This window comes from Mya arenaria, chromosome 8, assembly GCF_026914265.1.
Source record: "Mya arenaria isolate MELC-2E11 chromosome 8, ASM2691426v1".
NCBI lineage: Eukaryota > Metazoa > Mollusca > Bivalvia > Myida > Myidae > Mya > Mya arenaria.
In genome coordinates, this window is record NC_069129.1 from 7821462 (window position 1) to 7843162 (window position 21701).

General features: G+C 35.5%; 2 protein-coding genes across 7 annotated transcripts; one reads left to right on the forward strand and one right to left on the reverse strand.

The window, feature by feature from the left end:
• Window positions 1-941: 941 nt before the first annotated feature.
• Window positions 942-9294, reverse strand: LOC128242601 (phosphonoacetaldehyde hydrolase-like). 6 transcript variants are annotated; one of them, XM_052959823.1, is made up of 8 exons: window positions 9168-9258; window positions 8045-8130; window positions 5943-6101; window positions 4693-4822; window positions 3975-4091; window positions 2950-3051; window positions 1860-1954; window positions 942-1299 (listed from the first exon to the last, which is right to left on the reverse strand). In XM_052959823.1, the coding sequence occupies exons 3-8, from the start codon at window positions 6078-6080 to the stop codon at window positions 1036-1038; spliced, it is 846 nt and encodes a 281-aa protein (XP_052815783.1). In that variant the 5' UTR covers window positions 6081-6101; window positions 8045-8130; window positions 9168-9258; the 3' UTR covers window positions 942-1035. The 6 variants fall into 6 exon arrangements, with proteins under 6 accessions (XP_052815783.1, XP_052815779.1, XP_052815785.1 ...); XM_052959819.1 differs by having other exon boundaries at window positions 7971-8130; window positions 9168-9257; XM_052959825.1 differs by having other exon boundaries at window positions 8063-8130; window positions 9168-9248.
• Window positions 9295-11800: 2506 nt separating this feature from the next.
• On the forward strand, window positions 11801-21277 carry LOC128242467 (cell division control protein 6 homolog). The gene is made up of 12 exons (XM_052959624.1): window positions 11801-11898; window positions 12099-12300; window positions 12739-12897; window positions 13137-13466; window positions 13895-14094; window positions 14525-14688; window positions 15148-15254; window positions 15749-15888; window positions 16275-16437; window positions 16919-17127; window positions 17856-17996; window positions 18268-21277. Exons 2-12 carry the CDS (start codon window positions 12105-12107, stop codon window positions 18358-18360), a joined length of 1902 nt encoding a protein of 633 aa, XP_052815584.1. The 5' UTR covers window positions 11801-11898; window positions 12099-12104; the 3' UTR covers window positions 18361-21277.
• The last annotated feature ends 424 nt before the right edge of the window (window positions 21278-21701 follow it).

Genomic DNA, 21701 nt, shown 5'->3' on the forward strand with positions numbered 1-21701 from the left:
TGATTGCAGAACGAATCGGCAGCACAATGTTATTTGTCTACTCTCTAAAACTATATTTAATTCGAGAGTTAGTTTTCCTATCGTCGTAAATCTTAAAGGTGACAGGAAAATTACTGGAGTGGAGTTTTAATTTAAAATTTATATAGTAAACTTACAAAAAAATAGTTGTCTTGAATTTTAATTAGGTAACGCATAATATTAACACACCATAAATGTGGTAGTTACATAAATGGAATTATGGAAATGGAAATATTTCACAGCCCGTTTGATCTGAACGTGAAACTAAAACTTCGAAACAGTACAAAAAGTATAATATGAAGGCGAAATGATACCAAACATTAAACCTCAATCAATATCAAATGTTAAAAGTGCTGTAATACGATAGTTATTCAATTTCAGAACAGCGGCTGATCAAGGCAACAGCCGATGTCTTCTTTATTGTTCATGGTGACAGGCATACATATACTAGCACTCGAACCTAGATTGAGAAATCAATTTTCTCTACGTCCAGGATGGGAAACACCGAGATAATGTTTCCATACCGGTTATACCCCCCTCCCACGCCCCTTACCCGACACGTGATGCAAGTGTCCTGGATTCCGTCCATTTCCCTTCGTCAATAAAGCGCTCTATTATCAAGACGGCACAATTGATTATATGACCGATGTCAACAACTAAGGGGCGATGATGGGTACGCCGATACGGTATTACGGAACGGAAAGCACCATGATTGAACTGAACTACTATAACACATTTTACAACCGTCTTTTCGATGGTAAAAAGTCAAACAGCCCCCAGGACAACAGGAAAACGAATCTGTTTTCGGTGCTCTTCTGAATCGACAAGGACTGACTAGTGAGTTTACGAGAGTGGCATTTCCAAATTCGAGGGTCCACCAACGAGAACGCGAATAAAAGCGGACTAACATCATTAAGCAAGCATTGGAATGTATTAATTTTATTAAAGCGGAACGCTCAATATGAGGCAGCGTGATTCTTGATTGAATAATGAATTAAATCTAAAATGTTTCTGTTTTCAAGGTGATTCTCCGCGTGCTAATCTGGTGTTAATGTCTGCACACACTTCCGGTAGGTCTTTAATCGAATCGACGACGTAGTGCGCACCTGCTTTACGTAACAAGTCACGTGAATGCTCGAGCCTCGTTTGGATTTCAGCTTCACTCAGTTGGCTCTCTTGGTCTAACGTGTTAATATCCATGTAATTTGAATATCTGGCCACGCCTACTCCCCAACAACCAGCGTTTAGTGCTTCCCCGATACCACTTACAGTGTCATCAACCTAAAACAATATAACATATAGTTTCAATTTCAATATACGGACTTTAACCAAAAAAATTCTATAGTAAGGTTGGAAGTTCTTGGAACATACATATATACGTTACCTTGACATTTATTCGAAACTCCTCGGCCATTTTTCCATCGAAAACAACGTTGGAAATTGGCCGAGGTGTTCCGAATGCTTCACTATTTATCGTCGCAACCCACGCTTTATTATTCCGATCACTCTACAGAATATACCGGAAAGGCATGCACAACTTCGTAATGCATAAATATTCATATTCAAAAGTAACTTCTCTGCTGTTTCCGGACTTCACCTCATAAAGCATTCCAATCGGAACACCGAGTTGTTACGATTGAAAGCATATACATTAGTATGAGGTCTCTGCAGTCAATTTGTCCAAAGTATTCAACGGAGTTCTACGTTTAGTTATGAATATAAAATGGACACGGTTGCTTGCGTGTCGTATCGTTCCTGACAACGTATTTTGTTATGTTCATTTTTTACCTTTATAATTCAAGTGTAAATTATCATTACGCAAAATGTTTGAAAATTCTTACTTTAACTACTGACTGTATGGTCGCAACATCCAACAAGTCAAGGTTACGATAAACCATGAAAGGTTTCGGACGTGCGCCGTTCACAACCTCGTCGCCTGTGAACAAACATATACATTTTTAATACACATACATGTACAACACTTTCATACTATTTTCAATTTTTTAACAATTTCTTTAGTGGTTTTCGGTAGCGGACAATGCCATTAAGGTAGGGAAAAATGGCTGATAAAGAAAATTGTGGCCGATTGTAATTAGATGAAGACTTTTCGTCTCAACGCTCTTTCAGTGCTTTGATTTGGCGTTGACATAATACGCTCGAAGAACTTTCAGCTTTTTGTCTTTGATTTTGACGTTGTGCAGTAATTTGTATAAATTTTGATACATGTAACTCTTTGGTTTGGTCAAAGTCAGCCAAAATGTTTATTCATTGGTAAATATTTATCCAATAATTAATATCGACCAAAGACAAACCATATCTAGCCTACAGATACTCGGTGGCCGGACAACTAATTATTGTGTTATACAATTGGGAACTGTACGACAAAACCTACAGAAGCCAGTTGTATAAAACTGGTTAAGTTATCCACGGGTAATCATTTTTCAGTTAAAAGCAATTTGATTGGGCAATAGATATAATTGGATAACTATTGACCAACCAATAAACATTTTGGCTAACTTAACCAAACCAAAGAAATAACCAGTTTTATTCAATGGGCTGCAGTATCGCCGTATTGAAGCAGACGTAAATGACGTACATTGCGAAAAAACGCTACTATTTGCGAGTCTTTGCCAAAATAAAAGGCATGTTGTTATTCATGTGGGAAAATAGCTCATTGAGCTAATGTTTCTTGTTAATATATTCCCAACTTTAAATAAAGCTTTGTGTATTGTATCTTGTTATTATTTAAATTACATTTTAAACCCAAATTGCTGAATTTCGAAAAATGTCAACGTATAGCAGACCATCACTTTCGCCGATGTCTTAACGTTACAGTTTCAGTGTATTATAAAAGACCCGCTTAAGAGCCTCTTTTCTTCCATCGTGCGTCATTTACGTGGTGATGGTGGTGGGGGTGATCTTAAACTTTACCTGCAACAGTGCAGTCGGGATGAAATCCCTGCTTTTTACCCTCTTCTAGTAAAATATCCACCATGGACCTGACAAAGCCAGTAGAACTGCCGATCTTCATGCCTATAATACGACATTAGAATGGGAACAAAACATTGTGGAAGGTTATATCGACCAACAAACACTTCTATTCTGAAAACACAAAACAACAATTTACATGTACATATATCTTGTCCATTTGGTCTATTTTGGAAAACAGGAGTGATGATGCTATGCGTACCTTTTTTTCTTTTCTTTTTTTACCAGATTTATTATTATCAAACATCTGATGAATAAGAATAGTTTTGTTCTTCAGTCGCGGAATGTTCGAATATGCTCGTATTCATTTTAAAAACAAGGAGCGTCTCCGCGTTGGTGAGTATACTAACCTTTTTAATAACACATTGAAAACTACAGGGACAAGCCCAGTTGGCCACATTTCAAACCTAACGGACTAGAGACGCAAACGCATACACACCGAATACACCAATCGTAACAACTCGGCCATCTCCGGCAAGCTTCGAGATAGCCATATCTTGATACTAGCCGAGGAGTTCCGATTGCGAATACACATGTCAAATACAAACAAAATCAAATAGCTTTACTGATAAATGATTGAATTACCGCCTTTAAGCGGCGTAATCTGCCCTTTGTTCCATTAAGCTCATGAAGAAAAAAATAAAGAAGTTATCTTTCTTTGAAGTTATCATTTCAACCAAAATGCTGCCTTCCGACGTAGCATATATGACGTAATCGATCACGTGGTATACAAACATTGGCCTTGGAACGCGGTCATAAAGTTTTAAGCGGCTGCTTTATAGTCAAATAAGAAGAACGCGTTTTATATATTCTTGGACGTGTGCAGTTATTAGGCTAGCATCAAGAACGGATGAATATTCATCAAATACATTTCGAGGGATGAATGCGAAAAGGTTCTAAGTGGCATTAAATAAAGAAGATGATAAAACCTTTTCGCTTTCACCCTTTTGAATGTTGTGCCCACTTACCAAACTCGTTCTTCATGGTATTGACGGCTTCAACAGTTCCCGGTATCAGGTCCGTGTACTTCCGGAGGCAGCCCAGCTGCATGGGCACAAAGTCCTTGAACATGTTGTCCACGTCACCTTGCAGGGGACAGTAATGAAGACATAATTGACATATGGAAATGCAAATGATTTAGTAGGACATCATACTGAATATAATTGAATTCTTGCCCTAATATTTGTAGATTTGTATTAAATGACAGAAAACTTCTTAAAAATAAAATTTTTAAGTTTTAATAAAGGTACTGTTCATTCAAGAATTTACCATGTATAATTGCTTATGCTTTTACCGAACTCACTAATCTAATTCTATCAGATGCAGGCGTCGGAAGAACTCGGCGCCCCCCCGCCAACACCCAAATTTTGCTCTAGTGAACTTCTTATGACAATTTAATGGACTAAAAATGCATAGAAAACCAAAATACACCATTTTAGTTAAAAAAACTCCTCCCCCTTCTACTCACACACTAAATTTAAAGCGTACAGTTTTCTTTGGGGGGGGGGGGCGAGGGCACTAAGAATTGCGCCCCCATGTTACGCTCCCACTAAAGTCAAATCCTGGAGACGTCCGTGTTAATAGCACCAGTTTTGCCATATCGACACTAGCTGTTCCTGTTGCCTGGCAATGCGTCTGACGTCCATGTCCCACCTCCGAAATATAGCCAAACAAATAGCAATATACCTTGGTTTGGATCCCGTCCGTACACTTCCTTCCATCGCTGCCTCACTTCCGGTATCTCCGTGATCTCCTTGATGTGGAGGTCTTTCCGGAGCCCCATAGGGAGCCGCGCCTCTTTCATAGAGATTGGGACCTGAATTATTAAACATTATATACTCCCAAGCTCCGTCATCGAAATGGCCGGAAAGGGTTGTTCTCATGCTAATAATGCGAGGTCGGGACTGAGAGTGTAGGAAAAGGCTACCCTTATAAGTCTTAACCTCGTCATTGAAATGGTATGGTTGTTCCTATGTTCCGTTAAAGGATCGACTATTATGCAAAACTTTTAAATAAACTTGAAAATAAATAATCGTAAAAACGCGACTTTTAAAGTCTTATTTTGACTGCGTTCTCGACCACCACGTCTCAGGATAATCACGGTACGCTAGGACTTTTAAAGGTTCAATTGTTCAAAAGTCGAAGTTTCCATATACATTATGTATTTATAGTAGTAAAGATGCACGTTTACTCCCAAATAAGATGTACCACATTGTATACAAGTGTTCAAGTTTAGCGAATAATATGAATAAATATCGAAAACAATGGTCCTTTTTCAATTATAGCGTGTTTAATTTGAAAGAAAGGTGCAGGAAAGAAAGGGTCAGAAAATACGGTGTTTCTACGTTATGGGACGAAACTGTAAATCTTTTAGCATTCACCAGTCATCTCATATTTTTGCGTTTTCAGCTATTAAATACACGGTTAAAATCTTGTTATCAGTAATTAATTTTCCATAAATGCATCATTTAGTAAATAGTTAAAGGTTTTTCACTCAATATTAACGTTTGTTACACATGTGTATATATTGATTTTAAATACGAGTGTCAGTTACTTTAAAGTCCTAGTTAAAGGACGGTTTGGCATGATATTCCCCTGCTGCATCTCCTGTTAAATGCACTGGTGTCACAGTAGTGGCCAATTTCCTGTGTATTTGATGGCTCAGGGCCATTTAGGGTCCATTTCTATAATAAAATCTCCAAAACTGCATAACAGGATACTCAGATCGGAGATCTGATAAGAGGGATCAAGGCAAGTAGATTAAGAACAATACAAAGAGGTTTTGTACTGTACACAGATGGGGGGGGGGGGGCACTTATTAAAGGCTTAAACTAGGCCTTTAAGATAAAAAAAAAAGATCGACAATCTTTTCAGCAATGGTATCTGTGGGCAAATTACTCAAAACGTTTGCCAACCTTTATAGCAATTTATTTTACCTTGTGTTTCTCGAAGACGTCGGCGAACACAACCGCCGGTGCGAGGACGTACTTGTCCGCCGTGGTTCCGCTCCAGTCCAATATTGCAGCCCGCAGCGGCCCGGTGTAACGGCGAATAAAACGGAAGTGCTGACTCATAGTGAGATGTTAAGAGCAGTTCTGAAATTCAAGAATCGTCTTAAAATTGATTTTTTTTTTCGAAAAATGATTTTTTTATTCCATTCCCGTCACAATAAAAGCTTACGTCAAAATAAATCTTAAAACGGCAATAAAAATATAGTTCCACGTGAGTTCAAACCGGCTTAAGATGTTGCCCCGGATTATGGACAATTACGGTGGCCGAGTTTCTGATTGAATCTGACAAAAGGACTCCCTATATAACCTGTAACCTAAAGTCAGAAAGTTTTATATAATCAATAACCATGGACCTATAAGATCGCAAAATTATCTGCAACTTATTGATATCACTGCGCTTTCAATTCGATAAGTGATAAATAATCAAACGCCATGGACCTTTAAGATCGTAAATTATCTCCAACTTGTTGACATATAACTTCATTATCAATGCTTTGTACTTGGTCTATCGCTGTTCCCTTCCGATCGTTAGGCCAAACAAAGAGAATGCCATGGTTACTGTGACATGTTAACATAAAACAACAGGCTAAGTACTAGGAAAACATTTCATTTACGAAAAATATTTTATTGTGTACAAAGTATGTATATGAATATATATATATATATATATATATATATATATATATATATATATATATATATATATATATATATATATATATATATATATATATATATATATATATATATAACGTTTTATTGTCTTGATCTGTTAACATTCTCACAGGCAAAGTATAGCTTAGGAAAAACATTTTCGAGAAACATTTTATTTTCTACAATGTATAAACATGTATCACGTTGTATTGAATTGATTTGTTAGCATTCTTACACATTCTAACATCAGCGCTGCCAAGAAAGTAATACAAAACCGTCAAACCTGTATTAAGTGGCCACCTTTGGGAAAAGGTCAAAGTGGCTGCTTAAGAAAGATGGCCACTTTATCCAGGTTGGAAATTTCAACCACTTAAGCGAAATAGCATAATAGTGTCGCATGGATTACATGAAATAAAAATGATAATTGGGGTCGGTCCTGTAACCAGAAGCACGACATTATTTTGTTTAGCCTCAACTTCATTCAAGGACACAATGACACTATGACATTGGTGATGCAAAATCCGATATATCTGATTGGTTGTATAATGAAATATTACATAGATGAATTATTAATAAACTTCAGTCGGTTTATGATTGTTTTGTCAGCACCAGTGGCCAGCCTTTGTCACCGGCACCCTTCCACAATGGTTTAAGGAATCCAACACACATATATAACAGTTTCAGGGGATTTGCATGTTTGTCCATGTTTATGCATTTTTCGTCCTGAATTATGTGTCAGGGTACAATATGATTTTAGGTTATTCTAAGAGTACCATTAAGTTGCTGCATCGCTCACCCATCCTCCAACTACTATGCACCCATCATTATACGCTGCCCAAATGTATAAATTATAGTTGCAATCTGTGTTTAATAATTAAATGAACAATTATGCACATTTGCCTATTTGTTCTAACCAAATACTATTATTAAACCATGTGTTCAAGTTCTGTAAAATGCATACTCTAGTAAGTGCTGTAATATACAATGCAGTGTTAAATGCAAATTTGATATTTTATATTTCTGTGCCGTTGGTCTATACAAATGCAAATGTGGCTGTATGTCAACATTGTAATTAGGTTATATTGATAAATTTAAAAATATTCATAAAATATCATATAGCAAGCGACACAGCGTGACACGACATAAGCTGTCACCATTAAAAGCATGCATGTTATCTGTTCGTTTGATAATAAATAAATGGAATAACCGCAACTTGAATAGACATACACATATACACGTACATAAATAACATTAATTTTTCTTTAACAATAGATTTAAGCTGAACTAAAAATAACTTACATAGCAGGAAATATAATGTATGCAATGGTCTGGATATCCAATTCTATAAGCATATAAATACTGTGCAGACGTACTCAAAAGAGAGATCTCACATCAAGTGCACATTGAAGTATCCTGGAGACTTTGTCTCTGTTATCTCCCGTACTTGTTATCCTTGAACCTACATGTATATGGGGAGAAGGCCAAGAATAAAATGTTTGTTTCGTGGGAACATTGAAAATGCATCCACAATGAACATAGTTTTTTTAAATACTGATTTGGCATACATAATGGACCAGTCCATTGTAACCTCGGCCCCCCAGGTCCGGGGGCATACCGGGAATAGCCGGGGGAATGGGCCGTGGGCCGGATGAATGCGGTGGTTTTGTCTTCACGCGAAATATAACAGGAAATTGGCCTTATTTATGGTCCCTGGGGTGCGGGGGCATTTGGCGGGGGTTTACCTGCAGTTCGTCCCCGCAGGACGGAGATTTTGCCCGGGCTTGGTTGGACCGAAAGTCAAAGTCCCCGCTGTTCCCCGGACCTGGGGTGGGGGCGTGGTTACAATTGACTGTTGCATAAAGCCTTGATCGTTTCAATGACTATGAAATTAACTCGAATAAAAGCAAAGGATTTGAATGCTTTTAAGAGAAACAAATGTATTTTATCTCCAATTGTCACTCAAACCATTCGCTTTTGTTTTCTTCTGAGATCAAATTGTGTGGCATTTAATTATAAGCATATAATTATGCATATATACCTTCTTCTGTAGATTGTTCTCAAATAAAGATAAACAAAGTCCAACGCCTATTGCTGCATCAAAATATGCATTAAAACGATGCAAAAATTATATTAATAGATACTAGCTACTGTTGGTTAAGTTTGTCCTCATATAAAGATAAACAAAGTCCAACGCATATTGCCTTATCAAATTATTTATTGAAACGATGCAAAATTATATTCATAGATACTTGCTACTGTTAGTATAGTTTGACCTCCAATAAAGATAAACGAATTCCAACGTCTATTAACATACCCGAAATGCTGTACTTAAACGTTGCAATTCAAGTATTTAGGTTAGTTTTAAATAATACTGACCCACTTTTTCTCAACATCATGGTGTACAATGCAAAAATAAACAATGAAACATTTAACTTAATCTCAGAAAAGCGACAAAATAAACACTACCTTTTCACTCACGGCACAAAAAATACGTACTATAAATGTTTTTCCCTCATCAACTGTTTTCCATAAAGCTACTATCCTCAGATCAATATGACATATATGGACTTGTGAAACCTGATTTCGAATCTAATAAGCATAGAGTGAACGACCTTGATCATTAACAAGCATAGCGAGTAAATAAACAAGGAAATAAATAGTTATTTACTGCGTTGTTACACATTCTGTTAGTTACAGTGTAGCAACCATGTATCAGGCAGAGGTGGTGTTATGTAATTATATGATATTTCTATAATGAAATAAGATACAGCGTGGAAACCATAGATGGGAGTATCATTCATAGATGGTGACTTTTTATATAATGATATAATATTTCCGTTATGACATAAATAACAGTGCGGCAACCATAGGCGGCAGTGTCAGTCAGAGATGGTGATAGTTTATAATGTTGCCTATATAAAAAAGGTAACTTTCTCTCCTATGGTAGTAGCAAAACAAAGTTACATACGTAGGGCATTCATATAACGACAAACAAAGTAATTATAAATATTATAAATTCAAAAAAATATAATTGTGTTCAACTTTAAACGTTAAGCGATTGTGCCCTCCCGAGGCTTGAAGGCGTTCGGGCGGCAAAGTTCCAGGGAACAAAACTCGGCCATTTTTATTTCTCGGGAGGAGGTTCCATCTGGCCTATTACCCCGCCTGACGTGAATCACACACTGTCCCCTATATAATCTACTGTTTGCAAATAAACCGAACAAAGCGGACAAGAACATCAGCTCAACAAAGTACGTAATTGACATTAAAGTTTACTTGGACAATTTGAGGTAAGCGACAGGTGTCCCCCAACCTCCCCTTCCCCACCCCATACTTGTTTTGAGATAGTTGACGGGATACATATAGCAGCGAGCTGTGAATAAAAGGTTATGAATGAAAAAGGACATAGGTTAGTATACTAGTATTATAGTGAGTGGATAGTGTAGGTACCAATTTTATATATCACATACGGGCCTCATTTAAACGAATATAGACTGATAACGTTTGCATTCATTTTTTGCTGTATTGCAAGACGTTCGTGCTACATCAAGAGTTTTACATTGATATTAAGGGCAATAACTTCAAGAGCACTTACTTACTTACCAGGTGCAAATATCCTCCTAAAACACCAAAATCCCTTCGAACACCGCCATTTCATTACACATAACACATTTTCCTCACTTAAAATTCAGCAAACAAAAACACGTTGGACCCCCTCTCTGGATATGGCGGTGTTCGAAGGGATTTGGGTGTTTTGGAAGGATATTTTCAAGAGTTCTTTGATATAAAGAGCAATAATTTCATGAGCAATTTAATTGCTAGAATAGTATACAAGTGTATCTGGTTGGTAGATTTGCATAACAAATACGCGGTACGTTCTTATTGGTTAACAAATTGCATTTTTGTTATAAATATTAACATGTCTTACAGCTAACAGCATAAAACTTCCTCGCCCAACATAAAGGATGTTTTTAAAAACATTTAAGTGCACTAGGCATCGAAAACAAAAAAATATGCACAAATTCAATGAAAAATAGCTAAAATAGGTATGTATTTCTTTAGACCTTGTGGTCAAGGATAACCCGTGAAAGTGCAAGCACTTATTTCCAACGGGGTCCTTTGTTTTTGCTGAAGGGACAGCACGCTGAAGAGACAGTGGTGGGATACAAGGAAGTCCGGGTGCGATACCCTAGCTCTTTTTCGAAGAGACCCCTTGGTTCTTTTACGTGCTCGGTGTAAAGCACCGATACACGGGGTACAGGTTTCCTGGGTTAAACCAGTACTGAGTACACCACTTTTCCAAGCACTACCCTTTAAATGCCAAGCGCCAGGCAAGGGAGCTACTTGTACCAATTTTTAACGTCTTTTGGTATGACGCGGCCAGGGATCGAACCCACGACCTCCCGCTCCGTAGGCGGACGCTTAACCACTAGGCCACGGAGACGGTAAAAGAAAGGAATTCTTTGACTAAAAACATAGTTTTATGTCACGCATTTTTTTTGTTTTTACTTTGTAAACAAGCAATCGTTCAGCTTATACATTCAATAACTTGTTTTGTTAAGGTATATAGAAACATTGGTTAAAGAACTGACAGAAGCTTTCACGTGTGACCTCCGGGTATGCGTATTTATAAAAAGTGATATAACTTACTTACCAGGTGAAAATATCCTACCAAAACACCCAAACCCTATGAACACAGCCATTTCATTTCGCATCACACATTTCCCTCACTTTAAACACCTTGAACCCCTGTGTAAGGACCCCATTGGAAATAATTTAAAAATATGGTTCTTTTTGTTGTTGTTGTTGTTGTTGTTGTTGTTGTTGTTGTGATTTAGTATAGATATCATCCCTAAAAATGAGAACTTATGAGAAATATTTTTCCCTGTTGTTTCTGGCTTTAGAAATATATTTTTTAGTTCTTCTTCTTGTTATTTTGTGGATCTCTTATTTACATTTAAGAAATAGGCGTATTCAAGCCATTTCACTCCAAGCGTTAACAATTTAGTAAATAAAGCTAGAGTATTGACTGCATCGCTGGTTGAATGTAGCCATTTTTATTTCTTTCTGGTTAATTTTCTTTGCGGTAAATTCTTTCGCGGAATTTTTTTTGACCAATCGGCTATTGGCGGAAGTCGAGTTCGCGCCAAGCACTGAAACCATCAAGAAGTTGACACAAAAGGAGCAGTGAAAAAAAGATTGAGTTCTCCAATTTCTGCAATTAAACGTACGTCTAAATTGATTGCATTTTATTCGTATGGTATTATTTTATCTATATGACTATTTTATATCACGGATCCTTCATTGTCCTTGTATTTATTTACTTGTTCGAGTGTGTTTAAGTATGCGTCTTTTTCCGCTCTTATTAAACAGTTGATTGTTGACATTCAACAAGTGCTGATTGTTATTAATAACTATATGTTTCAGGCAACAATGTCCACCGCCGTTCAGCGCAAACTTGAATTCCCAGTGAGAAAATCGTCGAGACTGCAGAAAATCGTACCTCAAACACAAGATGAATCAGTGCCAAAGACTAGATCAACAAGGAAATCTGCGAGGAAAACTAGGAAAGATGAAAACACACCTGTTCAACAAAGTGAAATGTCTCCAAGAAAACGGCACAGTGATGGTAACTTGTTTTTAAACATACATGGTTTTATATATATATATATATATATATATATATATATATATATATATGTATATATATATATATATATATATATATATATATATATATATATATATATATATATATATTGAGTACTGTATCATATTAATAATTTAGCTAGAAAATGAATAAGTACAGTAAAATGAAATAAATCATTGATTTTTGTAAATTGAAAGGAATTTAAACCATTAGTCATTGATGAATGACCTCTGCATGCTTTGCTAGTGAATAAATGTTTGCCATATTCATATCCTATTATTAAGCTGATGTCAATGTTCAATGTTACAAATTATCAAGTTTACCGAAACCTCCGCACTTCAATCAGTGATTAAAATATACACTTGTCCTTTTTGTCAGCAATAAAATTCAGTAAATGAATTGTTGTTTCACATACAGATGAGAACCAACCAGTTTTCAATACACCAAGTCCAAGTAAAAAGATAAAAAATCAGGATGAAAACCTGTCACCTCAACGGCGAGATGAAACTCCAGTCAGAGGGAGTCTAGCTGCCAAACTTGCTGCAGCGAAACTGTCGGATGAAGCTATCAAGAAAGGTGCTATATACATTTTTTAATTTACTTATTCGTTTGTCAGTGTTAAAGTCTACTATTTAAAACAAAGAGTTTCCATTACATCGAAAATGTTGAGGTCAATATCATTTAATGGTGTGGATTTTCATTATGATGACTGAACAAATGAGTGTGTACTTCCTACTTTCCTTAACTAAACAATGTTTTTGCATGATTATTGTTAGTCTATAGAGCCAGAGCAATTGTTGATCCTTTCATTTCAGAACTGTCTTCGCCAAAAAAAGAACAAATCAGGACACCTTTGTCCCCGATCAAATCACAGATGACCAATTATCCAGAAACGAGGTCACCATTGAAGACTCTTCTACAGGGACGGCCATTGTTGTCTTCACCATGTAAATCTCCGAGAAAGCTGCTTATCTCATCACCTGCCAAGTCTCCGAGAAAGTTGCTGTTTGAGCCCAATAGCCCACACATGTCTCCTAGGAAGTCACTGTGTCAGACAAGTAGTCCACACAAGTCTCCGAGGAAGTCGCTGTGTCAGCCAAGTAGTCCACTGAAGTCTCCTTCTATGAAACTTGGAAAGCCAGACTGTAAGCTATGGTTTATGTTATGACTTGCTCTAAGATGTGGGAATTTTAACTTAATGTCAATGGTCAAAATTAACACAAGCCCGCAAGCCCTGCACTGGTAAAATGTTTTCCGGGCTTGCTCTAATTCTGAATTTTATATAGCAGGGCTTGTTAGAAAATTTGATGCCAAGCAATAGTATAGGAATTCGAGCTTGTTCATCCAAAAGTCTAATTTCAATGACTGTAATGTGATTCCAACTGAGTCATTGATTTAACAGACCTTTGACACCAAAACTATTTGCTTTCAGAAATATGTTATAATAACACCTAGCAGATTATGACAATAATCAAAGATGACGTTACAAGAGAATCTCACATTTCACAAAAATCTACTTCGTGATTTTTTTCTGCAGTGTATTTTATAAAAATTAAAATAATTTGTTGTACAGGCACAGCATATCACAAAGCCAAGCAGATGTTTCACACTGCAAAACCGGAGCGTTTGATTGGTCGAGACAAAGAGACGGAAGAGGTTCGGTTATTCCTGAAGGGTCACATGAGCAAAAAGACAGGCGGCAGCCTCTACATCTCCGGTGCTCCAGGAACAGGCAAAACCGCTGTGTTAACGCACATCATTGATGAGTTGAAGGTTAGTTAATACAGTATATTTCAATGATGGTAAGTTTTTTAGCTTTTGTGTTTAGGTGTTTAGAAGAACATTGCTTTTTCTTCATTAACAGACAGGATACAGTGTCAAATAAATTGGGAAAGGATGATTTTTAAAAAAAAATAAAGCGAGTTAATCAAGGGGAAACAGCCTTCAGAAGGCAATGAATGCACACAAAAACACTTAGAAGTTCCTCTTTATCTTACTTGTTGTTAACTGCATAAACATGCTTTTTTATGAAAATAAGGCACACATTATATATTTGTAGTTCCTCATGACTATCAGTTTCGACGAAATAGATATTTTCATCTAAGTATTTGCACTTACTGTCAAACAGTAACATCATAAGGCACATTTTAATGATTTATTCACTTTAATATACATTATACAGTGTTATATTTTAATATTTCAGAGTGTCCACAGCTGTAAGACTGTGTACCTGAACTGTATGACCCTGGACAATTCTTCCACTGTGTACGGCAAGCTCTACACAGACATAACGGGCAAGAATGCCCCCACTGCCAAGGAGAGGTTGAGAGCTGTTGAGCGAGTGTTGACGACAGATGGACCATCAATGTAAGTTACGGTGTTTTTAATACCAATATTCAGGTATATTCCCAATGCCAAAATTACGTTTTTTGTCTCAAAGGATAGAATTACTTATCAGAAAATCTTGTTGTTTTTTTATACAATTTTCAATTTTATAACTTTCTTTTTGTAATCTAATTTATTGTTATTTGAAGCCACATTTTTTATCAGACAGTAGTCAATTATTTTTTTAATTGCATGAATTCATTGTTACAGTAGGAGATTAATCACCCTGGGTGCTTAAGTACAGGATTAAAAACTTAGCTTCAGACTAGTGTTAGTGTTCAGACCCTCAGTGTTTCAGTATTGACAATTATCATCCATTAAAGCTCCTGTGATCACTCTGGAGTGTGGCTATGGTGTGCGTGTGTACTCATGATGTCATCAATGCTGTGTTAGAATTTGTTTTGGTTGATGTTGTTTAACTATATCATTACATGATTTCAGTGTTATGGTTCTGGATGAGATTGACCAACTGGACAGCAAGAATCAAGAGATCTTATACACCATTTTTGAATGGCCATCTCTCAAAAAGTCTAGGCTCATACTTGTCGGTGAGTATTTAGTATACAATCTTTGAATCTTTTCTCCAAAGTCTAGACTCTTAATTATTGTTCAGTTTCCAATACACCCTCTTTGAAAAGTGGTGACTGGTCTCTCCAAAAATCTAGTCTCGTATTTGGTGGTGAGTTTCTAGTTCACCATCTTAGGAATGGGTGTCCACAAATTACTAGACCTGTTCTTTGATTGGCTGTCTATCCCAAAGTCTAGACACATACTTACTGGTGAGCTGTCCCTACCTCAGTCTTAACTGGTAAGGTTTTCATGTGTAGTGGTGTTTTTGTTTCATAATTAGAAAAAATGAAAACAATTAAACAGTAAATACTGCGGTATTGACTAAAATTTATTGCTTATATCATTGAAGTTGCTGAATTTGAAAGCCATATTAATGGCAAATAACACATTTGCAAAAACTCTTGTAAATTTGTTAGAATACTTGTGATTCTTTTTGAATATATAGTAATCTTAAGACTCCTTTTTGACACAGGTATAGCCAACGCCCTAGATCTCACTGATCGAGTGTTGCCACGGTTACAAGCCCGCCCCAGTTGCCGTCCACGCCTCCTCAACTTTGCTCCGTACACGAAGGACCAGATCTCTGCCATACTAAAGGACAGGATTAAAGATGTAAGTTATCGACATTAGTATGTGCATTATATCATATCCAGAATTTGAGTAAGCCTGGTAAGCATTTACCTGTTTTTCCCCAATTTATTTCTTGTCCTTAGAAACCATGTTTAAATACCTTATTTTAATAATAAAAAAGAACATTTTTCAAATTTCTTTATTTGTTTGCATGTTAAAGGCCCCTATAAACACAATGACAAACTAATCACTGGACAAGTAAACAAGTTTCAAAATTTTCTTCAAAACATCCTGTAGCGCAATGCAAATGTATCTATAATCTTTATATTAAACATAGAAAGCATTTAATAATATAAGAACATTCACCACAATCTGTTCTGTTTTACACGAAACACAATATATTCAGATTTTGTATTGTTGTCTTTCAGCTGGAGAGTGACCTTGTGGATGTGGTAGCAATCCAGTTCTGTGCACGAAAAATATCTGCAGTAGCGGGCGACATGCGTAAAGCCCTTGATGTGTGTCGAAGAGCGGTGGAAATGGTGGAGACGGACGTGCGATCACAGAAAGTCCTGCAACCCACTGCTTCAGGTTTGTATTTCATTTGTGCACAAACTAAGGCGTTGATTATTATTTTGAAATTCATTTAAATATGTAACATTTGGAAATACAGTAGTTTGCATGATAAGTTTTGAATTTGTAATTGCTTTTCTTGTTGACAGATTACTTCTACCTAAAGATAGCCACATTCAACACTGTCAGTCTTGTTACTTTAACAGTTTATTTTAAAAAATATACCAGCGTTGAATATGTACCAGCATTTTGACATGCTGACAATGTCTGTTCAGCAGTGAACAGGTATTGGGCGTCCATAAGCTTAAGCTTTTTGTTCTTGCAATAAATGATCAGTAATTCGCCGTTCCATATTTCACGTATTTGCTCTATACAATATATTGAATTTAATAGGAAAACATTTTTGTTATGGAACTAAAGTTTTTCAATATTTTTGATTTCTTATTTTCATAAACAATGTCAATGCTAAATTATGCATAACCCATTGTAATTTTATCAGGTTTAGCCAGTCCAAGCAAACAGTCCCCGAGAAAGAAAGTGCCTAAGAAGATCAGCGTGGCTCACATCAACAATGTGTTGTCTGACGTATATGGCTCTGGAGCTGCGGCCAAGCCACAAGAGACCATACCCCTACAACAGCAACTGGCCGTGTGTAGCTTGCTGCTGCTCCTAAAACAGGGAAAGATGAAAGAAGTGCCTGCTGGAAAGGTATGGTTTTTGTGATGTGTTAAAATTATTCAGTTTTTAAACAAAAAAGGAAAACTACTTGAACATTTACAGCAATTGAGTTTTTCTTGGTTCCTGATTAAAACTGTCCTGTAAATTGAGTTGTTAATTTAAACTATGACAAGCTTTCCGCTTTATTTTCTGTCAAATGGGTATACTCTAGGATTTTTTTCAAAATATCAATTGGCGGAATAGACTTGAATGAATAACATTAAATACTTACACAAGTGTTAAATTAAGCCGGAATAATCGACAAGCCCTGCTTTATAAAATCCAGAGTTTAGGCAAGCCCAGAAATTATTTTATAAGTATAGGGCTTGTACAAATTTCGACCACTGCAATAAGAGTTGGGTTCGATCATCACCACTATTAAGATGCTTTGAAGCATTTGAAGTTATAAGTTTAAACAAAACGATTTTACAAAAGAATAATTTATATCAATAATCCACTTTCATTTTGCAAAACCTTTCGCGAAAAAATGGTCTTGTGTTGTTTGGGGAACCAGAGAAAGCCCACTTGTCCAACTTGGTAAACACAAACCAAACTCACATATGCCAATGCTGTGAATCAAACCCAGAATGCCTTTAATATTAAATTGACCAAATTTTGAGTTAGCCGTGTCACTCACACTTTAAGGCAACTTGTTCAATCAAACACTATAAGAGCAGTTCTTTATATCAATTCAGTGACATGGTCAATCTGTATTTCAGCTGCACGAGACTTACAGTAAGGTATGCAAGGGCCGTCAGATGGCAGCGGTGGACCAGTCCGAGTTTCAGAGCATTCTCACCCTGATGGAGTCCCGGGGAATCATTGGCATGAAGAAGGCAAAGGAAACCAGGCTCAACAAGGTGATTATGCTGGATGTTTATACTGGTTACCGAACTTAAAAATAGATAAAATACTTGGGGAAATGTTGAAAATAATCAGGTAAAAACTAAAGGAATTTTTGGTATTCAAGTTAGAAAAATAACCCAGTACATTTTTGCATCAAACATAGCTGAATATTGGTAATAAAAGCAGAAATAAAAATTGTCCTGGCAATGGTCTATTGTATTATTATTGAAATATAGGTAAAATTACTTTATTGAGTATCTGTAATAGTATCAATTCTTTTTGCAGGTAACACTGAAGTTGGATGAAAAAGAATTAGAACACACCATGCAGGATAAACTCCTTGTGTCCAGCATTCTACAGGAGGGCATCCCAAAGTAACCACTGGTCCATCAAAAAACATCTACATAAAACATGTGCTTCCATATCAATAATGTTCAATCATGAACCAAGACTCGATGACCAGTATTGTGGGAGACGCAGAGGATTTCGCAAAGTGACCACTTCTCAACAAGAGGACAGCGTCCAGGCTTTCTTCGGTGGTTATTTTAGGAAAGTGACCCTTACCCATCAAGTTTGATTGTGCCTGTTAGAAACTTTGAACAATAGCTCATCAAAGTTAGAAAATTGAAGGTAAAAATCAACTGGATATTTTGTCAGGTCATTCAATCATTACTATTTATAAGCTGCATGCAAGAGAGAAAACAATTTTATATCTGGAATAGTGAAAATGAATACATTTTAGCATTGGTAATGTAGCCGAATAACAACTGTGAAACAGCTGAAACAAATCCCTGTGTATTCCTCTAAAGGTTGTTGTTTGCAAATCTGTTGCTCATTATGACTTAATTTACTTATCTTGCCTGCAGCCTAGCTGTAAATAGCCTTATTCTTGGGTATTTTCAAGGTCACTTCAAATGCACATTGCAATTACATGTAAAAGATTCTGTGGGAATTAGAACAGGCAAAATGTTGTTTAGTCAAGAGGTAATTTAGCTTTAATATTTTGAATTCAGAATAAATCTGACTGACAGAAAAATATTGAGTTGTAGGTTCACAACTTACTAGAACCATCACACCTTGTCAGTTATATATTTTAAAAAATGTGTTTATGAAAACATTTGTTGGTCAACCAATAACAATTATATATACCGACGATGTTCTAAATTTTCCAGTGACCACTGATTGTAAGGCAATGTTGCTATATTTTCTAAATCAATTGCATTTCTCATTGGGCCTAAAAAAAAATACATTTGGTTCGGGTTACCCGACCCTACCTACGGAATAGGCGCCGACCCTAACGTTTTTATAGTCAGTTTGAAAAAAAAAAAATGAAAAAATCAAAAAAAAATAATTTTTTTTGGGCTTTTCAATATGTAGTTTAAAACCTTAATTGCTTATATAGAAGATAACTTTAACACCATTCTCCAATGATGAAAATGACATTCTTATACAAAGCCTAATAAAAAAAAAAAATAAAAAAAAATAAAAAGCCTACCTACCCTACCTATTTTTGAAAAGGATGTAACCCTAACCAAACAAATTTTTTTTAGGCCTTGGTGATAACTTAGAAAAGTATCTTTCACTGTAACAAAGTCATTTTAGGTATATGAGAATGTTCAGTTTAAATGATTGTGACCTGTTGTAACATATAGCTAGTATGAATGAAAATGTATGTGCCAAATGATATGATAATTGTACAGTGTGTTGAGTGGGAGACTTTCTTGGGTGTAGATTGCAAAATGTGTTAGACTTGTCTATGTGTAGAATGTTTAATTTGTTGAAAGGAAGAATGAATGAGTATAGATGCTGTATTATATATTTGACAAAAGACACAAAAAAACATGTTATGTGTAATTGTGAATGAAATGTGTGCATGTATTATTTTAGTGTTAGGCTACATAAATGAGCTTATTTATGAAAACTAGTTACAACCTTTCTTTTGATGTATGTACATCATGTATATAATATATATATGCATAAAAAGGGTGTATAAAATATACTTTTAAATTATTTTTAATCAAAACAGAATTTTAGCATTAAATTCAGGTGTTACCAATAGTAATTGGCATTATGTATGTTTTAATATATTTAATAATAATAATGACTTATACGCCTTTGTATTATTCTTACCAGTAGTCTGTAGATCATGTACCGGGTATTGAATATTTGTGAAAGTATAAATAAATTTAATGCACTTTTCATGTATTATTTATTTTTAATCAATTATGAACATGTAAATCATTGTCTTTCAGAGTAATATTTTTTGCTCCACCCACTGTGTTCATGTGATGAAATATTTAATTTATGTTTATTGACATTTTTAATGTGTACGGTACTGTGTATAAAATTTAAGTCATGTAGGAGGCATTTTCATAGCCTTGGTGTGTCAAACAATAATTTAAAACATTGCTCAGAAGTCAAAAACCTTTTTGGAAATTAATTTCATTTCATATGCTACTAGAAAAAAACACATGCACATCAAGGGGCTGTTTTCATAAAGCATCTTAAGTCATTCCTTAACTTAAGTTGATTTCTTTATTTTTTCATAGTCAGACTTAAACAAATGGAATAAATGTTTCTAACATCAAAGTATGCTTTGTTCAATAAGGTCAATGAAAATAATTTGGGAAATCCGTTATTTTTTTAATTTCATATGGCTAGAGATACTAAAGTTAGAAAAGTGACTTAAGTTAGTAAATGGCTTGAAAAGTTTTAAGAATTCTGCCCAAGGCCTATAACTCCATTTAGTTATCGAAGTAATACACCCAGATGAGTGTTGGTATTCGCTCATTTATTGTAAATCAAGAGCAGTCCAAGTTGTGATCATTTAAAGGGGCATTAATTGATATTAATAACTTATTCAGAAGGTTCATGATTTGCCTACTTTTGTATTCCATTTGTGTTTTTGTAAATGACTGGGACTATGTTTATTACTATATTTTGTAGTACAAACAACAAATATATAGACTGAACAACAAAGAAACCGAGAAAAAAAATACAGACAAGATAAAAAAAAAAATGAAAAAAATAGTAGTTAGTACAGCCATTGTTAATTAATTCTGGTTTTTTTTACAGAATATACAATGTTCGTGTATGCAATGTTTCAATTTGTCAATTCTGAATTGTTAAAATGTTTGTATGTTGTCATTCATGCTTTAATCATGTATGTTTAGCATTCAACTCCATGATGCCGGATTCAAGTGTTTTATTTAATTGTACATGTAAAACATTGCAAATATGTCAATTTGTGAGGTAGTGTTAAACACAATGGTTCTATGGAATAAATAAAAGAGAAAACCCCAAAATCTCTACCTTTATTCTTGTGTGTACATATGTGTAAAGGCTGTTGTTTAATTTATAAAAAAAAAGATCAGTCATCCCAATTTCATCATACATGGCACGAATATAAACCAAAGTGATTTTAGATCACGGTCATGGTGACCTTGAACACAAAACCTTGTCCGATTGTCAATATCTCAGTTAATACATCATGTATTGCATTGAAACTTTAGATATGTATTCCCAACTATCTAACCTAATTAATTAATGAAGTAAGATAACACTTATTTGAATTTAATGCAAATAATGGGCCTTTATTATTTGACTTAGAAATTCTGGTTACGGTTTTGCATGCAAGCACATATAGGTTAATATCTCAGAAACTACCTGAGGTATTGCATTGATACTTTATACAATGGTACTCAACCATCCAACCTACT